Raw genomic sequence first — 21047 nt, 5'->3', positions numbered from 1 at the left:
TAATTAGGAGCTTTGAATGACCTTTAAAATCCTTTAAAGTCTTGTTCTGTATTTGAATCTAGTTCACGTTCCTGAACTGATTTAAAACATCACTGTGTTTAATTTAAAGATCAAGATTCAACTAGAAGCCTTCAAAGAGACCATTCAGACAGCACACATTTATTTTTTAATTGATTTTACTTTACGTCTCTATTTAACATCTAAATGTAAACATTTTTTTATTATATGTCATGCTCAGTTTGTTCTTGCAAGTAAAACTGAAAATATTAAAAAAACATGATTTGCCTTTATAGCCTTTGTTTTCAAATAATGCCAGGCTACATACTTGGTGTCCAGCTCAGTGTTATTTTAGGTTGCCATATAGGAACCGTTTACAGCAAATGTTGCCACTTACAGTTCTTATTGTCATGTAATATCAGTGAAGCATTGCTTTGCTGAAACTGATTATTTAGTTTTGGTAACCAGAGAAATAGTGGCTTCAGATTCCTCTCCTTGTGGTGATTTCCAGCTAAAAACATGATACTTTAAATATAATTTTTATTATCCTGAGATATAATTTGGATAAAATCCTGATTTNACACAGACAACAGGTGGGTTTAAATACAGACGGGGTAATCAAGGGAATGAGACACACCAGGGAAACAATCAACGGGGAAGACGCAGAGACAGACTCAGGGAACAGGACTACACAGAAACTCCAAAATAAACACACAGAAACACGGAACATGACAATTACTTGGATGTGTGGTCACGATTTTGTGCCCCGATACAAACAAGGGGGAAGAAAAACAATGACCATGGTGGACGATAATGAGGATTAAGTTGTTAATGTGCTGCCTCCAGTCAGACAACTTCCAAATTGTAAGCTGTGCTCCACCGTTAGCATCCATGTTTACTTCCACAAACACTTTTGTAATACACTATGTAGTGTATTACACTATGTAGTACACTATGTAATATCAGTGAAGCATTGCTTTGCTGAAACTGATTATTTAGTTTTGGTAACCAGAGAAATAGTGGCTTCAGATTCCTCTCCTTGTGGTGATTTCCAGCTAAAAACATGATACTTTAAATATAATTTTTATTATCCTGAGATATAATTTGGATAAAATCCTGATTTTACCCACGCTGCTTTGTGATAACACAAGCGTTCATGTTGCCTGCACAGAAACTGTGAATGTTTTCGCCCGAAAAGCTTACATGTCAGAGAACGCACAACAAACGTGGAGAAAAATCCAAATCGATTCCATTTCTCCATCTGTCTCCGTCGTCTTTCCCTTACAAAGAAAAGCGAGGAATCCAGGTGCATGGAGACGGACGCTCCGGGCCGTGGCCCCTCAGCTTCAGGTCAGTGGTCTTATTTGGCCCCCGTGTGGAGGGACAATTGCTTTCAGCTCACTCGAGGACGGCCGTCAGAACTGAGGGGACGGGATGCTGCTGAGACAACCCCCAGAACCAATCAGAAAGCCCATCGATCAGTCTCTCTTCATCACACAGCTGGTGAGCACATCCCCACTCCAATCTAAATCTCAGCAGCTCAGACTGACCGACCGACTGATGATTGGTTGGCTTCCGGAGAAGCGAATCTCCGTGGAAAAGGATCTGCGTTCATTCTCTTCTCATCAGTTCTGGCTGCTGATTTAGCTGCATTAATAAGCATTGGTTAGAACACAGACTGATTTGCTCATTTTGTTTGAAGAAGATGGAAATTTTATATAACAGTGTGGTGAAACACTTACCCTTTGGATCAACTGTCAAAAGGGCAAAAGGAAACATTTTCCTTTGTGGAAATCAGAAAGCTATGGGTTGAGGTTTTCTATTTGTGTACATTGTACCATATTACATGAGTGACTGGTGATTTATTGCAGAATGTATATGAAGTTTTAAAACTAGCTGAGATGTTCTTACTCAAATTTTGAAAGGTTAAGCCCCAAGACTTAAAAATCATCCAACTGCCTCCTTGAAGAACAATCTAATATTTTCCAAATGCTCTCTGAATTCTTCATGGTCTGGTTGTATTTACCCAGAATGCCCTGCTCTATAGTCCACTTGCAGCTTTTGGTGAGGTCTCCGGTCCACTTGCATCCACATATACATTTGAACCGGGCCAGGGTTTACTTCAACCAAACCGAGACATAGGTTTTTAGGCGGACCATCGTTTGCTTTTTGTTCCGCATCAGAGTTTGATTGAGCATTCACACCTCCACACTAAAGTGCAGGGCATTCTGGGTAAATACAACCAAAGTAAACGAGCAGGTCTAGCGCTAGGGGGAGAAATGGTTCGTGGCCTTCAGTCAAAGACAAAACAGAAATCCTCCGACTGCTACAATCTGACGCCACTCCAGTTTTGTTTGCATTTTATGAAGAAAGAAGTTGCGCTCAGTGTTTTCTGGGGTTTTCCTGTTGTTTCCTTCAGTGGCACCCTGAGGCCAGGAGGGGAACAAGTTCCTCAAGGGGTTTTACTCATTTGACACTGTGCAGTGTGAAAGCAATGGAACCGAGTCCACCAGACTACAACACCATAGTTCCTCCAAATCTTTACCACTTGTTTGGATCCCTATGATTCTGTTCATTCACAAAAGTTCTCTAAAAGACCCGTGAGGCCTTCACTGAACAGCTGGAGTTTAGGTTGAGACTATTAACTATTGAATTTAGTTGTTTGCACCAGATTTCACACCACTTTTCAGATTTCTACTTGTAAAGAATTGTAAAACCAAGTACCATTTGGACACATTTGGAACTTTTTCCTAACCTGTGCATTCAGATACGTCCAGAAGGATTTAGAGACATACTAAAGTATCTTAAGGTGGAACATCTTGGGAGGACTTTCTTGTATTTTCTCCTTTAAATTTCAGCCTGTCGCTCATTAAAAATGTGCTCCAATGAGCGCCGAGGCCTCTCGTGGTATTGTATCAGACAAAACGGGCCATTTTTTCTTTTTTTATACAACATGCCTAAATTTGTCTCTGCCCTTTTCACACAGACGACATGACGGTACGCTGCGGCAGATGGCCACACAGGCTTCCCATTTCCACAGACTGCTAATTAGAGCTCTAACCACAGCTCACCTTTACTGTCATCCACAGACTGCTTTTTAGTGCAATTAGACTAATGGGATCCCATGAATAGTCTGTAATGTTTAGTCTAAGCCAGCCTTTGCAATGGAGTGACTGTATGCCAAAAATGGGAGGACAAAAGAGGTCTAACACACAACGATGGACGACAAGACCGCAACCGTGGTTACCTACAGAAAATATTTAATTAGATTCATTAATAATTGAACTAATTAGCTCCCATGTGTCTCGCAAATGAAGAGGGAGCCTTAGAGCTCCACTTGCACCTCGTCAGCTGATTAATTAGCGCGTTGATCGTTAGCCGTCTTGACGGCCTATATGCGATCAGACGAGAGGGCGGATAATGAGGAATAGTTGGTCGATGGTGCTGGTTAATTAGTGTGACCTGATCCAGGGGCCATGTTAGAACAGTTGTTTATGCTACAGCGCCTAATGAGGAGGATTTAGGGCCGGGTGATCTATTAGGGAAGCAGGCTACAGTGTTGTTTATGGATTGTGGTTAAAAAAAAAATCCCAGTAATGTTCCAGTAATCTATCAGTAGGGAGGAATAACAACGTCTGCGATGTTCAATATGAACTAAACGTTAATGCTCGACTCCCTGCGGTGTTTTCTATTAATAAATCGGCAATAAAATGGCTTAAACAGGTCTGGGATTTGAGTTCCGAGGCAATAACAACACTTCAGCTGCGGTAGTTATGTATTTCTATCTAAATACTTCCAGGACGACGAGCCTGACGGTGGGAGGTCCGGCCATGAAAACTGTTGCCAGACCTCCCACGATCAATCATCGCTATTTCATGTGTTTCCACTGACATTAATACGACTCTGTGTCTTTTTAAAGAGAGATTTCCAGTATTTCTGGCTTCTGACTGCTTCAGGAAACAAACTGTAGACTTCCTGACAGGGAGGCCACAAAAGGGGAAATGACGGGGGGCATATCCCTTCTGCTTAGACCTTATGGAAGTAGCAAAGATGTACTATTTTTTGCCACACAACATTTTCCCTTTTATTCTTTTATAAATAATGACAGAAGTCAGGATGAGAAATTGTTTTGAAACTGGTAAGTTTTTGATAATATATTTACAGTATAGATAAAAATAGGTTGAAATAGTGATTATATCCCGGCTTTTTTGTCACAAGTCATTCAAGGTGGTAGCAGCTTTCCAACTACTCCCATCTTGTTTGACATTTTAAAACATCAGTACAACAAAGATTGGATTGTTTTTTGTTTTTTTTTTGGTTTAAAAACAAACACAAAAAACATTCCTATTTACATTTAACTACAAGTTGCATGTTCAAGCTTGAGGTGCAAAGGGTTATAAGAAGTAAGGATTTTGAGTACAGCTGGAGCTTTTTCACCAACAAGATGGTCACTTTGCGTCTAAATCATAGTGAGTGGTAGCTAGGGGGAAAAAAACAACGTATTCACATCTTTGACTCTTATTTAAACAAACTCCTGCTTCCTATAAAAAACAAGAAAAACATGTCTGTTAGCTTAATTTGGCTCCCTGAATTTCCATTAATTGTGATGCAACACTGAATGGATAAGCAGTTAATAAATTCATTATTAATGAAGATAATGAATAGATTATATATCAATATATTTTTTAACATACAGCATTATACAACCTCCACTAGTCAATGTGTTATTACTGTGTTAAAAAGTACAAAACTTGTAAGAGTAGCTAATTATTTTTATTATGCTAAGTTGTTAGCCTGCTAACCAGTCCTACCTGGCTTACTGCTATTTCCTCCATCAGTGTGCAATCATTATTTTTAAATAACTCAAGGCCAATTTTTATTGTGGGTTCCACTGAAGATAGCAAATCCAACCGGCGGTACTTCTACCAATGGACCTTGTTCTCACACAATATTTTAACTTTGACTCTCTCACATACCAGCTCGGGAAGAGTCGGGCGATGGGGCGGAAGGGGGTGTCCCGTTCGCGTCAGTTCCTGAAAACACGAGAAAAGAACTTATAAAAGCGCTTTCAGGGTCAGTAGACCACTTGAAGGTGGGGGTCCACTCAACCCCTTCTGGAACCGCGCGCGAGGTAAAAAGCTCACAAGGGTCCATTCGACGACTGGGTTAAAAGAAACCTAAAAAAATAAAAAAAATGGCGGTCAATTGTTTTTACCTCAGCACGGCATATACTTACAATGAAAATACTACTAGTTCTGACAAAAAAAAATACAAAGAAAAAAAAACAGTAAACAAGCTAAAATAAAAACATGAACAGGAATTGGCACGCATGCGCACGAGCTCGCGCGCGTCAGCCGGCTGTGCATCTGTCGTGCTGAAAAGCTCCGGCTTTGACTACAGGGAGCCCCGGAGATAATTGGTGTCCTTGGAGTTGAATAAGCTCATTCTAAAACACCTCAGGCCCGGGCTGTCCCGGTGTGTGTGACTGTGTATTGAATAATTGATTCCAAGAGGGAGGGGAGGTTCCTATCAGATCTGAACCATAATGACTTTATATAATTAGCACGCAGGAACTGAAAAAAACAACAACAAAACATTTGACTGTGGAAGTTTTTTTTTTCTTTGAATTTTTTGCAGCGGGAGAGGCAGAGAGAGAGAGCGAGAAAGAGAGAGAGAGATAGAGAGAGAAGGGGAGGGAGGGAGGGAGCCGTGCAGAGTGTGTGCAGAGCGGCTCATTGCACTGAAGGGAACGGCCGCAGTCCGTGCAGATACAGACATACTTAAGCACTGACATCAGCCAGGACAGCACTCACATTTAAAGGACATCTCCCCCTCGCCGAAGAGGTGACACTCGAGAAACGTCATCTGCCATCCATCCACGGACTCAGTTTTTATTATTATTATTTTTATTATTAGTAGTAAGAAGACGGAGAGTGACCGGGTTTTTTCTTCTCGCCGTTCTCCGGGGACAATGAGAAGCAGATCCGAAGTTTGAGCGACTCCAGACTGATCGCAGTCATTTACGCTCCGCTCCGAGGCTGTCCGTGTTGATTAGCGCTGTTATTTAGCAGACAGAAGGAGAAGAAGACGTTCGGGTAGTTCTGTTCTTGTTGGATCGTAGCCGCTTTTTCCTCCCCTGAAGGATGGTGCTAGACAAGGAGGAGAGTAAGTATAGAGGGATATTTGTTCCTTTTGAACTGAGATGTGGAGTGTTGAAATGTACTTTATCTGCTCAGATCTTTTCCCATAAACATAAAGCTCTATATTCCTGACTTACATCACTGGTTGTCATCAGCTGTACTTTAAAAACATTTTTTTTTTTACTAGGATGTGCTGGACTGCATTATCCTTTGATCTGATATGAAGTTGAATTTTCTTGCATGTCATATAAAAGTAGAAATATATGAAATGGAAAAAATGAAATACTGACTCAGAATAAACGGATGTGCCTGAAATAAATATTTTATGTAAAAAAACAAACAAACACTGGAGTTCAATAGAAAGTGGAAAATCATCCAAGCTGTTGTCAGACTGACATGTTCACCCATTCCTCCTTGCAAAAGCTCGGCCAAATTGGACGGACAGCATCTGTGAACATCGCTTTTCCAATCTTTCTAAAAATTCCTAATTAGATTTAGATCTGTACTTTGACTGGGCCTTTAACAGATGAATATGCTTTGATGTAACCCGCTCCATTGCAGCTATATGTTGAGGATTGTTGTCCTGCAGACAGTGAAAGAAAAATCTTCTGCAGTCTCTGTCAGTTTTTCTTCTATGCGTCCTGCAGCACCGAAGCCTCCCCTCACCATGATGCTGCCACTACCATGTTTGCTGTGAGAATCAAGTGTTTCTTGCAGCTCTTTCATACTGTCTGCAGACATGAAGTGGGAGTCTTGAAAGCGTAGGAGTTTCTTCAGCTCAAACACTGATTGGCTGGCTCTACTTGATCTGTTTTTCTGTCCCCACACTGCTAAGTTGCACGGAGGAACTCATCAACGTTTAACCCTCCCTACTTACAAATAACTTTGAAAAATTGCTACCATTAATTATTAAATCAGCAATCTTGCAAAAGTAAATAAATAGATGATACCACAGAAGTCAGGTAGTGATATTTACAGGAGCAGTATTATGTGTTTTCCAGTCACAGAGCGCCATTTTACAGCACAGTCAAGTAACTATGTTACTTTCTGCTGTTATGAAGGTACTATTTATATCAAATTAAAAGAAATTTGACTTTATAATTTAATACCTTGAAATTGGGCCTCTGTCTGTTTAAAAACTCCTGCTCTTTTTGAAACTCTGCCTTCAGGAAGTCATCACAACATGGCTCCTCTATTAACCCCTTAACAATGATTTTACCAGTGCAACACTGTGAAATAGGTCCTATAATGAGCTCAGCAGATGCACAGTTCCACCAGGTGTTTACCAATTGCTGCTGGCTAGTCTGAAGGAGCCGAGCGGGAGAGCAGTGAGGGGAGGGCTGCTCTGTGAGGCAGAAGCTCAGAAGCTTGGAAACCTCATCTCTCAGGAGGAGCTTTGTCCCCAAAGGCAGCACTAGGTCCACCCAGGAGTTTTTAACATTTTACATAATACCGTCCCTTTAAAACCAAAGAAAAGAAAATGTCAGATGACACACATTAATTTTACCCAATGACTTCCTGTTATGATGGAACGCCTACGCAACGTTCATCCAATCAGTCTTTGACATTGGGATACGCCCATGATGCCTGTCCAATCGTATTGTGTCTGACTGCTCGTCCAATCGGGTATAGTTCTTCCCTTGGATATTTAGATACTTCTACCTCGCCTGCAGACCTAACTGATTGTCCAATCAACAGATTTTTCCACTTAACCTGTGGATCTCTCCAGCTAATGCGCTAATTATCCCACCTGTCAGTTTAGGTCATGTCTTGGTAGTTTTGAAGGTGCGACCACACATTGAACAGAGCTCTGCGAGAAGCTTAAAGCATGACTTATCAAGCTTTAAGCAAAGTTATTTGAAACTTCTGCAGAACTTGACCTCTGACCTGTCTGCTGTGTTTTTTGGTCTGTATGATGCTGTCTGTTCAGTGTTGTCTAACAAACCTCTAAGGCCTTGGAAGAACAGCAGGATTTAAACTGACATCAAGTTGCACACATGTAAACTTCTTAATTCAGTTGAACTCAGTCTTTGTGGCTTCTTTTTGCTTTGCTGTAAATCCTTTTTTTGAAGAAATTTTACAAATAACTCAATTAGTTGATTCGCTACGTTTCATGTGATACTGGGAACTGGGAAGTACTGGAATTAAGTTTACTGATGCTCTATACCCTAAGGTTGAAAACTGGGGAAAAATTGGAAAAATATCAGTTCTCAGGTTTCTATTTGGTTATTCTCTCTGTTTCATTTCAGGCGTGTCTGTCGTTCCCCTCCAGTCCAGAGAGAAGCCAAGAGGCTGTGCCGGCTGCAATGGGAAGATCCGGGACCGCTTCATGCTCCAGGCGTTAGACAGGTTCTGGCATGAAGACTGTCTGAAGTGTGCCTGCTGCGACTGCCGCCTGGGCCGGGTCGGCTCCACCCTGTACACCCGGGCAAATCTTATCCTCTGCCGCAGAGACTATCTGAGGTATGGCTTCCATGTGTGAAGACAGAATAACTGACTATACCATTCGCTTTTTGCTTAAGTGTCGTTTATGCAACAAAAATTAGCTGATGAATGCCCCAAATATTGACCAACCTTTAGTCCATTAGTCTTAGTAAGCCTGCATCCTTATTATGTAGAGTTATACCACATAGAAAGTCCAGTAGATTTTGTTTGATTAGGGACCAACATTGCAACATTTGCTACATTTTCAGCTGGTGCAGTTCGCTTTCAAATGAACTAAACCCTTTGAAAAAGCTGTTTCCCCTCCTCACCTGTGGTGGCACTGCTCCAAGAACCACTGAAGGAAGCGACATGAAAACCTCTGAAGGAGACACTGAGTCCAACTTCCTTCTTCACGAAATGTAAACAAAAGTTGTTGAATGGCATCAGATTTTAGATTTTCTCTTTTGTCTTTGTCAAAGAACTATAAGTCATTTGCCCTGCTAGTGCAAAACATGGGCATTTGTTTTGGTTCTATTTACCCAGAATGCCCTGTGCTATAGTCTGCTTCCTGCTTTTGGAGCCGTCTCTGGTCCGACTGGCGTTCACATGTTAATTTGAACTTCACCAGAGCTCACTTCAACCGAACCACAACCTAGGTTTGTAGGTGGACGAGAGTTCGCATTTTTGGTTTGCATCAGAGTTTGATTGCGCGTTCACTCCTCCCCAAATGAACCGGACTTCCTAGGCAAATGAACAAGAGTTTGATTAAAGCAGACTAAAAAGGGCTGGTGTGAATGCAAACCGATTTTTCAGTTCTAGATGTGTTCTTCCTGTGCATGCATGTGTTCTCTCCAGGTACTCCAGCTGGACCGTCAAGTTAATTGGTCTCTTTGAAATGTCCTGAGGTGTGAGTGTGTGTGCTTAGTTGTTTATGCTGTGTGTCTCTATGTGACCCTGCCTTTCGTCCAGTTAGTGCTAGAGATATCGACCCTGCAAGGACAAGCCGGAATAGACAATGGATAGCATTTGATTATTTGCTATGGTGTTGTTCAACTTAGGCGCAAATCATACTGCAACAATTTTACATTCTTCGACACATAAACTTGCTAGAGGGTTCAAGGATTTGGGAGAAGTGACACCAAATGCAACAGTCAGCAGCGAGCTCACGCAGTTGGAAGAATGAATGCAGGAACAAAGGAGACAAGCTGCTGACCTTTTAGTATGTTTTGAGTCATTGTCAGGAAATGTAGAGTGAAGCCAGAACAGTGGGGTTGGAACTTTCTATAGACTTACCCTTATTTTCTTAAAATGAATTAGGAAACATTTCCTCTGTTTGATTTGTTCTGCAGAGAATAGACGGGGGAAAAAAAGATGTTGAAATACAGGTGTTTTGGCTTCCTCTGTAAGGGAAAACCATGAGCTTTCTTTCCAAAGGAATAAGCAACGAGAGACAGGAGGCCTGTAATGCCTGTGGATGCCTTTGTTATGCTGCTTAATGTTGGTCAGTCCTTGTCTCTGTTTAGCACAGTAACACATGTTGAATGTTTTTAGCCTATAGGGCGTGTCCAAATTTAGGCTAAACCAAGACATTGAAAGTCAGACTTGGTTAGAGAATTTGGTCAATCTCAAACACATTTTAACCACATTTAGACACCAACATGTTGACGTCTTTTCTCCTTTCTCCTTTTATACCGCCAATACAAAAATGGTGGGCAACGTTGATTCTCTCCAATGAAAGTTTCCCAATGGAGATGGAAGCTTGTTAGAGAAGCATGTGGCAAAAGCATTAAGACCACAAAAAAGCAATTTTTGTGCGTTTTCAGGAAATGTATGTGCTGTGTTAGGTAAAAGTAGGTTCAAACTTAGGTAATGCAGATTTGGAAGTTTTAGTATTAGCTAGCTTAAGGTAATCCTGTCAGCTTGGTCAGTTAGCTCTCTATGCTTAGCTAACAATCTTCAGATATCATATATTTGCTGTTTTTGGAAAGTAGAACATGATTAACTCACTAACGAAAAGTAAACAATTGTTATGTTTTTCTTTCAGACAAAGGAGGAATGAACAAATAAAATACTTTTTAGCTGTCTTGGTAAAAATATATAAGTAAATAGCAGCTTGTTAGCTGCTATGTACTGGTAAAGAATCATATATGTATATGGCAGGCAAAGCTCACCAAGATCGGTGTCCCTTATTTTCATTTCTGAAAGGTGGCGTTCCTAGCATAGCATGGAATAAAGACAGAAGAAACAATAATAACTCAATTCTTTGTAGGTTTTCAGGGAAAATATTAGCTTACGGTTATGGTAATTGCAGACATTCCCTTGTTTCCCGCAGAGGTTTTGTTTTTGCTGTCTAGCTAGCAGTGTCACACCTACTTATCTCTATGCTAAACCAAGCTAACACCCGAGAGACAATTAACTTAGCCTACTTTCTCTGAGGTGAGCGAAGCTAAATATCTTATGGTTTGGACTTCTTTGGTTTTATGTTTGTCAAGAAAATGAATACATATCTAGCTGCCAAAATACATTAATGTTAAAAAGCTAATTAAACCTTTTTCCATACACAAGTTGATTAAAAGGAAAACAATAATTTGTTGCACAGGTCTGAATTTACTCTAGATTTTCTCTAATCCATGCAAGGTTTTGTACTCAAATATATACACAGCCTAAATCCCTCTAAATCCTTTAATAAGTGGTGCTGATGGTTGTAGAATGTGTTTAACTTGAAAAGGCCAAGTCCCATTAACTTCTGACTGGTGATGATGACTGCTTGCAGATGGTAGATTCTGTGTTGCTATAAAAAAGATTTCCTTGACAGGACTGATTGGACTGAGAAATAATCAAGTTGGGAAAGTTCTTCAAATCCAGTTAAAAAAAAAAGAAGCAAATCCCAAATAAGCAGTCCAAACAACAAGTGATTTGTTTAAGTCAACACGATGTCAAGGCCTGCAGGACAACCAAAAATGTCTCAAATGTAAGAATAAAAATTGGATGTTTGGGAACCACCCAGGCTCTAATTTGCTATAAATTGAAGCTTGCTTAAATACAAGTGTCACTGGCCTCTGTCTCCAAGGAGCTTTGTCAAAATGAGCCCCTCTCTGAAATGCCTCTGACTGTTCAAGCTAAGTCAGCAATATTGCGTCTGCATATAAGCTTTATAAAAACAACTCGATTGAATACGATCATTATTTTAAAAAAATAAATAAAAATCCTCAGTAGACTCAAACATATCCACCCACTTCTTATTTTTTCAAAATTATTGAAGTGTTGTAAAATCATCCCAACCTGGTTGGAATAAATCATCCCAAATTAATGTAGTTTTCATGCTAGAGACGAGTGATCAAACTCAAAACCTGGGGGTAATAACCTGGACCTTCACAAACACATAAAGAGAGTTACAAAGTCAGCCTTCTATCACCTGAAGAACGTTTACTGAATTAAAGAACTAATATGATTTGTTCTGATATTGTATGGAGTCAGTATCGGTATCGCCCAGTGCTGAACGATGTGATATCGGCATCGTATCGGAAGTGAAAAGGTTGTGTCAGAACACCCCTAGTTTGAAGTCATGTCATTCTCTTTCCATTTTCAAAATGTAATGCGTATTGCTATTTCATAATTGCTTATTATATTATGTTTTTATGGCGCAAGGAACTCTGAACTGCCTTGTTGCTGAAATGTGCTGTGCAAAAAATCTTGACTTCACTGAACACAGCGGTGCCAAATGCAGTATTTGAATCAACAGGATTTTATAAAACTGGCTGGTCCGAAGGTCACACCCCAAAACAATTTCTCCACCAAATTAGCAACGTGTGGAGTCAGGTCAGCAGCTAGAACTCCTGATTTCTCAGCCCCCGATGCCGAACCCATGTGTTAGTCTCATGTACAATCCAGCTGGATTTCGTTGGAGCTAAGTCGCTCATTAGCCGCGCTGCACTTAGGAGACCAAAACCCCTTTTGACAGTTAAATTGGCTAGATTGCCTCCTGTTTCCCTCATCATTGCAAGGGTGCAGACCAAAAGCCTTTGAAGAGCTGGATTAAAACCATGTGATTTCTTTTAATTGGACCATTAGTGGAGAATTAGCATTGAGCTTCGTAGCCTCGTTAAGGAGAAGGGGAGAGGAAAAAAAAAAACCACCAGGTGCCTGTGAAGGACTCACACTCGTTAGATCAGAACATTCTGGTAATTAAGGCTCGCTTTTGTTCCCGCATTAGTCACTCATTTGATGACGTTTTTCAGTTGTTGTCTCGGGCTGTGGGATACAAATTCTCCTTTCTTTCCCCCCTTTCTTTCCCTCTTCTACCACGAATGTCAGGGATTTTTTTTTTCTTCCAAATGCTTTCTCTTTGACCTTTTTTTACATGGCTTCTAATGGAATATGGAAATCAGTCGTGGCCACTTGTCTTCATGCATGTTAGGCTCCGAGGGAGCTGTTTGTTCGTTCTGTTGGAGGTGAGTGAGAGGTGAAGCCATCTGCAGTTGGCCAGAGCCAGAGCGTTTTAAAGCCCTACAGAGTTAGTTCCCAGGTAGTTCACTTGTTGCTTTAAAGGAAAATGTTCAGATCCTGCACTCTTCCACGTTAAAATCAGTAACATTTCATTTTTTATTTTTTATTTTTTTTAGAAAAAGACCTGATAAAGTGAAGCCATTAAGAAAAAAAAAACACCCTCAATATCATACAGCCACATATCAGAGGAAGCAGAGTGTTGATGAGAGCAGAAAAGAATCCTTGAGCTTGTCTTCGTGAAATGTTGGCAGAAGAGCAACAACGTTGTTAAAATATGGGAGCATGCTCATTTTAATCCAGGCTTGCTGGCTGCTTTGCTCGGCCTTTAATCACACTGTATACCCCGATGGAAAGAAAGAAAGAAAAAAAAAGCCCCCAACCACAAGATTTCTGGCCAGCTGTTTCTGACTAAAATCGGACATAAATAAAACCGTCCCGAGCAAAGCGAGGAATATTCTGCAGAGGAATAAGAGACTGGAAGTGCGGTGCCTTGCTAAAGTATTTGCACCCCTTGAGCTTTGGTCACGTTGCTACTGCAAACCTTAATGCAGTTTATTGGGATTTTATGAGACAGACTAACATTATGTAGGACATGATTGTGAAGGGGAAGTGGAACCCTAACCCAAGATGGAAATCTATAAAGTGGGGCACGCCTTTGTTTTTCAGCCCGACCTTATTCTGGCACCGCCAAGCAAAATCCAGAGCAACCAATCGTCCGACTTTATTTAAAAAATTAAACATTTATTGTACCATTTATCAACTGTTGTGAAAAATTATCGTGATAAGAACTTGGATTTATCGTTGCCTTGATCAATTCCAATTACTGATGTTAAATAAGAAACAAAAGTGATGGTATCATTGGAAATATTAAAATAACTAATTTCTGCACTGTTTGTTCCCTGAGAGCATCAGTACACTGAAAATATGATTAAATGCAGTTACTGTGTGCTGGTTAGTGATATAAATCTTCCTCCCATAAGACTGTTTGAAATTGAAATGTTTTTCACAGTCAGCTACCTAAAAAGAAGCAACAACATTGTTATCATATTAGTATTATAAAACATCATGAGAAAATTCAATATCATCCACCGCTAGTCGCAAAACAACAATATTATATCGTTTATCGCAATAATTGCAGGCACAATTTGTTATCGTGACAATCTAACTCACCGGTTAGAATGAACACCAAAGAACAAATGAAGCAGAAAGGTCAGGAGCAGAGTTGTGGAGAAATGTATGTCAAAGTTACATTGTGAAACCTGTTGACAGTATATGGATTCCCATTTACCAACAACGTTTTTAGTATTTATCTTAGTTTTGGAGCAACTAGAACCAGAAACAGTGGCCTACTTTTTCCTCAAAAGCAAATCGTACTTCTCAAATAAGAAAACAACCTACAAAAATGTAGAAACTGTGGATCCATTTTGTACAAAAATCAGTCAGACTATTTTTCTTAGTTTTAGTAACATTTAAATAAAATAAAGGTACCAAAAGTTTGTCTTAGAAATGTTTTATTAAAAAAAAGTATAATTTTTGTGTCCCCAAGTGCTTTCAACTTAACGACCCTCAGGGCTTTTTTTGTCCTGAGGGCTTTTTGACCCTCAGGACAAAAAGCCTCTTGGTTTTAGATTAAAAAAAATACTTTTTGACTGGCCCAGTCAAAGTCCAGACCTACATTTAATTAAATATGTGTGACAAGACTTGGAAATTGTTAACAGTGGAGGCTCTTCACTCAGTCTGACTGAGATTGATTCGTTTTGTAAAGAACAGTGTGGGAAAATCTCAGCATCTAGACGTGTAAACCTGGTACAAGCACACACCAAAACCTGGTTCTAGAAAGTCACTTTTAGTCACTTTTTAGCGACTCAGCACATACAATCTGTCACATACAATACCAAACAGAAGACATTATAGTTTTGTGTTGAAACGTGACAAGCTGCTCGGATCAGCAGTGGTCTGAGCAGCAGATGATGAGCTGCTGAACACCCGACTGATGAAAGTCACTGTTACCCTGTGAGTGAGGACAGTGGCAGCACTGGCACCTCAGGGCTGCCACTTCTGAAACAATCCTGTCGTCCACCAGTTTTCAACATGTGCAAACATTAACCATTTTCCACTTCCAAGCTTGGGAGTCGGGGGGCCGTTTCGTTTTTCTTTTATTGCGACCTGCAATCGGACAACTTGGAGGATGAGTGGATGATAAATTTAATGGTTTGCAGCAGTTTGTTTTTTTTAACAACGTAGAGTGCAGTTTCTTTTTATGAGAAGCTCATCCCATCATGCTCCCATAATTACAATTTGGATGTTGATTTGAGTCCCTTTCTCACACTTGGCTGCGTATACAGATGATGTGATTAGACGACTCTGGTGAGTAATCTGGGAGAAATGCAGATCACCCCTAGAAAGAAAGCAGTAAATTGGTTATCTGGAGATGGTGGATTAGCAACATCTGTGCTGCTCACTGAAACACACAAGCAACTTTTTAACACCCTTACTTTCTTCATAGTTGACTGAAAAAGTATTTACACCCCTTAAAGTGTTTGGTAATTTGTCATGTTTCTACCACGAACGTGAGTTTTAACAGTATTTGAGTGTCAACAATATCAAAAAAAAAAAACATTTAACTTTTACAGTCACATTGTTAGAAATGTCCTTCCAAATTGAAGCCTGTTTTGTTTAGGTCCCAGTGTGTCTTTAGTGGGTGAAAAACTACAAATACTCCAAAGACGATGCTGGCTTCTTCTCCAGCTTGGTGTTTTAGGACCAGGTTGTCTTTCATTTGAAATTTTTTTATTTCATAACATCACTCTGAGCCCAAGGTTTATTTATTTATTTATTTATTTTTAAAAAGTATTAATTCGAGAAAGCTCTCTGCCCAGATGAATTTTTTAGCCATATTGGCCTTCTGTGGAGCTGTGCTACTCCTCTAGAGTTATCATGAGCCTCTTGGCTGCTTCTCTGACTAAAGCTCTCCTAGCCTGACTTGTCAGTTCATGCAGACGGAGACATCTTGAAAGGTTCGCAACAGGATTGTCCTAATTTGATGCTAATATTGGAAATTGTTTCGATATCAGCCAAAAAACGAGTATGGATTTAGTTTTTCATGACTCTAGCAAACATCTAACCGAACATCTTTCTCAATACTGGAAATAAATAACATGCATGGAAGTATGGGTGGGGGATATGGACTTAAAGTTTTATCACCATAGTTTGTGGTAGTATCACGATAACAATAAAAGTGATGATAACTGTTTATTGTTTCTTTTGAAGGGGAACAGCAACTATAGCCACACAAACACAAATACTGCTCTTGGAAAACATTCGCATTTGTAACATGTTTCTTCAGGATGCCAGTCACATAAAAAAAATAGATCTGTATTGCTGAGCTTCACACCATAACAGCATTTAATCATATTTTCACATTTATTGATATTTAATGATTTCATTGAGCAGACGGTGGAGAAGTTAGCAAACACAGCAAATCCGATAATCCAGACATTTTGGAGGCTTTTAAGCATCATTAATTAGAATATATTGTTAAACGATGAATCAAAATTCTTATCATGATAAGAAATGTATCACGATAAAAGATAAATGCGATACCTTTTTTTTTCTTTTCTACTCAACTATCCACCACCTACTTTCTGCTGTCCTGTCACGTAAAATCACAACAAAACACACATAAAGCCTTTCGTTGTAATGTTTCGAAAGGATTGGAGGGGGAAAAAACACAAAAGTACAAGACGGTACAAATTCCTCTGCAGACCAGCTTATATTGTGTTTCCCCCACACCGCAGCTCTTTGGTGAAATGCATCCATGTGCGCGCCCAGATTAAAGGCCCGCGTGTCGCCCTGCTCTCCCTCTGCAGGCTCTTTGGGGTGACGGGGAACTGTGCAGCCTGCAGTAAGCTGATCCCTGCCTTTGAGATGGTGATGAGAGCCAGAGACAACGTCTACCATTTAGACTGCTTTGCCTGTCAGCTCTGCCGCCAGAGGTAAGATTAGGGGAGCAATTAGCCAGGGAGATCAAATTCAGTTGACTTATCTGGAAGGTGCACTGGTGAGCACACTATTAGTGCAGGCGTAATCACAACTTGATTAAATCCACAGCGGAGAAAGAAAGAAAGGAAGGAAGAAAAAAAAAAAACCTCGAAGGGTTAAAGACTTTGTTTGACACTTGAATAGTTAATCAGGGCCGTGGCTATGCAAGATTAATTTTCTGATTATAATAGCAGTAGATGTATGCGGTATGAAATTATGCCTGGAAAAAAAAAAAGAAAACATTCTCGTGGGAAAACCTCGGGATTCATTTGAGGTGCGGCGAGAAGCAGGAGCCGGTTCATATTTTGATTGTTTCTCTCTGCAGATTCTGCGTGGGAGACAAGTTCTTCCTCAAGAACAACATGATCCTGTGCCAGCTGGACTACGAAGGAGGCCATCTTAATGGAGGCTCTGACAGACAGCCACAATGAGAGGTAATATTCTGATAACAGTGAAGCGCAGTCCCACACAGCTGCGCTGACAGTTTGGACCAAACCATCCGTTAGATATCGTGACAGTGTTATTCCCCCCCAACGCCTCCCAAATAAGACCATATGTAGATATGATACTTCACACGAGAGACTGAAACTCCTCAGAGGAGAAGAAATTTGAATTTGGATGGTTTGTGAATTGAAAGGAAGGGAGTGCGTGCTTTTGACGAACTGAAAAAAAAAAGTAAATGTGTGATATTTCAGATTACCTTTTGGTTGCAATTACAGCTGCAAATCTTTTTATGGTTTTGTCTCTGCCAGCTTTGCACATCTGGAAACTGGAAGTTTTGCCTCTTCCCTTTTGAAAAATAGCTGAAGCTCAAACTACATGCAGAGCATCTGTATACAGTAAATTTTAAGTGTTGCCACAGACTTTCAGTATAACTGGACTTTGACAGGGCCATTAAAAAACATGAGAATGTTGTGATTTAAACCCTCTTGTTGTGTGTCTGGCTTTCTGTTTGGAAGGGAAAACTTTGCCACAACCTGAGCTCTAACGCCGCCTCAAACAGGTTAGCACCTTCCATCTTCTTCTCTGCTCTCTCAATGTTTCGCTGAGGAGATGTTGTCAGGAATGCATTTTACAAACAGGATAAGCATAATTTGCTGCTCAGCATCACAGGTGGAGAACATCAGAAGAGGAAGCAGAACCGATGCACAAACAGTCCCATCAACTTCTTAAGCCGATAACCAAAACTCTTAACACAGACGTCAAACTTTATTCACCTGAAAGTTTTGCAAACCAGCTAAGCTATTAGTTATTAGTTATAATTTATCTGGCAAAATGAAACAAAGTGAGCTAAGCATTTTCAGAGCTAGCAAAAACACTAAAGTGCTAAATGAAAAATTAGACCATGAACATAAACGTCTAACTACGTGAATTTGTAACAGTTGGTAACCAAAAGTTTAACACAGACGTCAAACTTTATTCAACTGAACGTTTGCAAAGCAGCCTAGTAAATTAGGAAAATAGAGGTTAGCAGAAGCTAAGTGCGCTAAACATTTCTAAAGTTAACAAAAAAGCTATAAAGTGCTAAAAGAAACATTTTTATTCTATTATTAACGCATTAGAGAAAGTCCCCCCGCCCCCTACTGAGTTTAGATAGACCATCATGCCTTGCTGGGTTTGTAGTTTTGCTTTGTCTGCTCTGTTCCTGCTTCTATCATGAAATCACTCACAAAGTGACTCCGTTTACCACTTACTGGGATTTATTTAGGACTCAGAGTAAAGAGGCCGCTAAATACAAAGACCCACCACACTTTTCAGATTTTTATTTGTAAAATCTTTTGAAAATAGAGTATCACTCTTTTTCCACTCTGCAATTCTGTGCACATTTGTGATGGACTATCATATAAAATACCAACAAAATGCGCAGAAATCTTTGGTTCTAAAAGTGCAAAGGTCTCTGGAGAATTATTAGTTTCACAAGGCGCTCCATGTAACAGTGGAAGGGGCTGCAGTTCCTTCCAATGTGTTCAAATCTGGAAATGAGTTCCAAATCTATAAAGTTTTATATTGGTGGAAGAAAAGTTGGATGACACTAAAAAAAAATAAATAAAAAAAGTTAGAATAGTTATTGTGTTGGGAAATGTTTCTTAAATAAGGGTTCTAGGGAGTATATTACGGCAGAAAAACACTTGTGAAGTGTTTTTTTTCTTCTTCTTCTTTTTCGCTGCTGCAAAGTGACCTGAGGATCTTTTATATTTTCTTCTCTCACAGCAGATCTGGAGAGGGACCACTGAGAGCCAGCTGGACCATGAAACTCACAGCAGCACACTGCTCATCAGCTTCTCGCTTCAAACTGAACTCTGAAGAATGTAAAAGAAAAAACAAAAGAAAGAAAGAAAGAAAAGAAAAAGAAGAAAATCTCAGATTGGACACATTCGCCGCGGCCGATGTTTGAACTCTTTGCTGCAGAGCTGCGTGGTTAGTTCCCTAAAAAACTGACCATTCCGATCAGATGAGCTCGAGGTCAGCCAGGAAGTGAAACTGGAGAAACTGTGAGGAGGACGTTTCCCACAATGCTTTTTATGGACTGCGAACTGGAGCGTTGTGGATTCTGACAATAATTTGAGGAGTTTGTTAAAAAAAATAACAACAACAGCAAAAAATTGATACAACAGACGAATGAAGTGAGTCAGGAAAGGAATCAGGAGCTCGAAGACTGCCGGATTCTCCTGGCTGTCATTTTTGGAGGAAAACAAAATAATAATAATAATAACAGTAAAATAAAACTTAGATTTCCAGCCCACTTTAATTATATTCAAACTGTTTCCCTTGCTGCTTTTTATTTCTTGATTTATTAAACTGGAATTATATCACAGTTTGTCTGCCTTTTATTTATGTTATGTACCAACATTACTACATGTGACATCATAGGGTCACTTTAGGTCAAAGACAGGATTGCTTGTTCTGCAAGAATAAAATCCTACAGAAAAGGTCAAATAGAAATATATCTGAACATACACTAGATAGCGCTCTTCACTTATTATACCCAGATTTAACGGACAGGGATGGACTTGCTTTGTAACATTGAAATTATTGTTAAAAAACAAAAACAGAATGACACTAAATACTGAGCCTAAAACACAGAATTTAAAGGCCCATTAAACTCGCCCCTGGTGTTTCTGCAAAGTAAACATCTCAGTCAGCAGGTGTCATAAGATCTGGCAGAAGGAGGCTCGAGTAGGAGATTTTTTTCTTTTAGTGCGCTGTGTGAAATAAAAAGATCAGTGTTTGAACAAACTCTGAAGCATTTTCATCAGATAAACCAAAGCAGGGAGTTAGCCTCGTGTGTTTTGAGCGATTATGGAGTGCAACATGAGGCACAATCGTCCGCCTAACATCGTCTGCCGAACGCCACGGCAATGTTCATATTGCCTGTTTATATTCCTGGTTGATATTTATCACTGCTTTTTTTTCTGACCATGTTCACCACTTGTAAAGTGACTACTGGCTGGTTCAGGGGTTAACCAGCATCGTTCTCTCTCCTAGGTGATCATTCTTGGCAGTCGTGGCAGATGATGTGGTTGTTCTGTAGCTCCAACTCCAATAAAATGTAGTTGGTACCTGAAACTAAATCTGTCTGTTCGAGTCCACCCTGGTCCTCTACGTGACTTGCTTTTATAACCAAAATGTTTTTTCCTGTGGCTGTTCTAGCGGCGGAGAAAAAAATAGCCACACTTGTTATGAAAAATTACAGTTTGAATTTAGGTCAAACATTTGGTGAAATATGACACCTTCTTCATTGTAACTATTGTGTTTGTAAAAGATACTTGGGGTACCTGGACATTTTATGTGTCTTAGAATTTTAATTTCATATCTTTAGATGTGTATGTACAAATGTAAACAGCCCAGTAATTTTTCTCTGTAGCACAAGAAAGACGCTGCTGATGTTGTGTCTAGTTTAGGAGAGGCTTAGCACAAATAATGCCACATTTGTAGCCC

General features: G+C 39.9%; 1 protein-coding gene across 3 annotated transcripts; it reads left to right on the top strand.

Annotated features, from left to right (window-relative positions):
* The first annotated feature begins 5716 nt into the window (after nt 1-5716).
* Nucleotides 5717-19923, top strand: LOC103147577 (rhombotin-1-like). 3 transcript variants are annotated; one of them, XM_007565989.2, is made up of 6 exons: nt 5717-6162; nt 8387-8600; nt 16937-17062; nt 17434-17542; nt 18068-18111; nt 19320-19923. In XM_007565989.2, exons 1-4 carry the CDS (start codon nt 6141-6143, stop codon nt 17537-17539), a joined length of 468 nt encoding a protein of 155 aa, XP_007566051.1. In that variant the 5' UTR covers nt 5717-6140; the 3' UTR covers nt 17540-17542; nt 18068-18111; nt 19320-19923. The 3 variants fall into 3 exon arrangements, with proteins under 3 accessions (XP_007566051.1, XP_007566053.1, XP_007566050.1); XM_007565991.2 differs by lacking the exon at nt 18068-18111 and having other exon boundaries at nt 5718-6162; nt 19323-19923; XM_007565988.2 differs by lacking the exon at nt 18068-18111 and having other exon boundaries at nt 5718-6162.
* The last annotated feature ends 1124 nt before the right edge of the window (nt 19924-21047 follow it).

This window comes from Poecilia formosa, unplaced genomic scaffold, assembly GCF_000485575.1.
Source record: "Poecilia formosa unplaced genomic scaffold, Poecilia_formosa-5.1.2 Scaffold185, whole genome shotgun sequence".
Taxonomy (NCBI): domain Eukaryota; kingdom Metazoa; phylum Chordata; class Actinopteri; order Cyprinodontiformes; family Poeciliidae; genus Poecilia; species Poecilia formosa.
The sequence above is the reverse complement of the archived record's forward strand: the minus strand, read 5'-3'. Positions and strand labels throughout refer to the sequence as shown.

Excerpts from the sequence above, each read along its gene's own strand:
- LOC103147577 (XM_007565989.2), top strand. The coding sequence starts at position 6,141 with ATGGTGCTAGACAAGGAGGAGA. Across the intron at positions 6,163-8,386 it reads GGTGCTAGACAAGGAGGAGA|GCGTGTCTGTCGTTCCCCTC; the intron begins GTAAGTATAGAG and ends GTTTCATTTCAG. Across the intron at positions 17,063-17,433 it reads TGTCAGCTCTGCCGCCAGAG|ATTCTGCGTGGGAGACAAGT; the intron begins GTAAGATTAGGG and ends TTCTCTCTGCAG.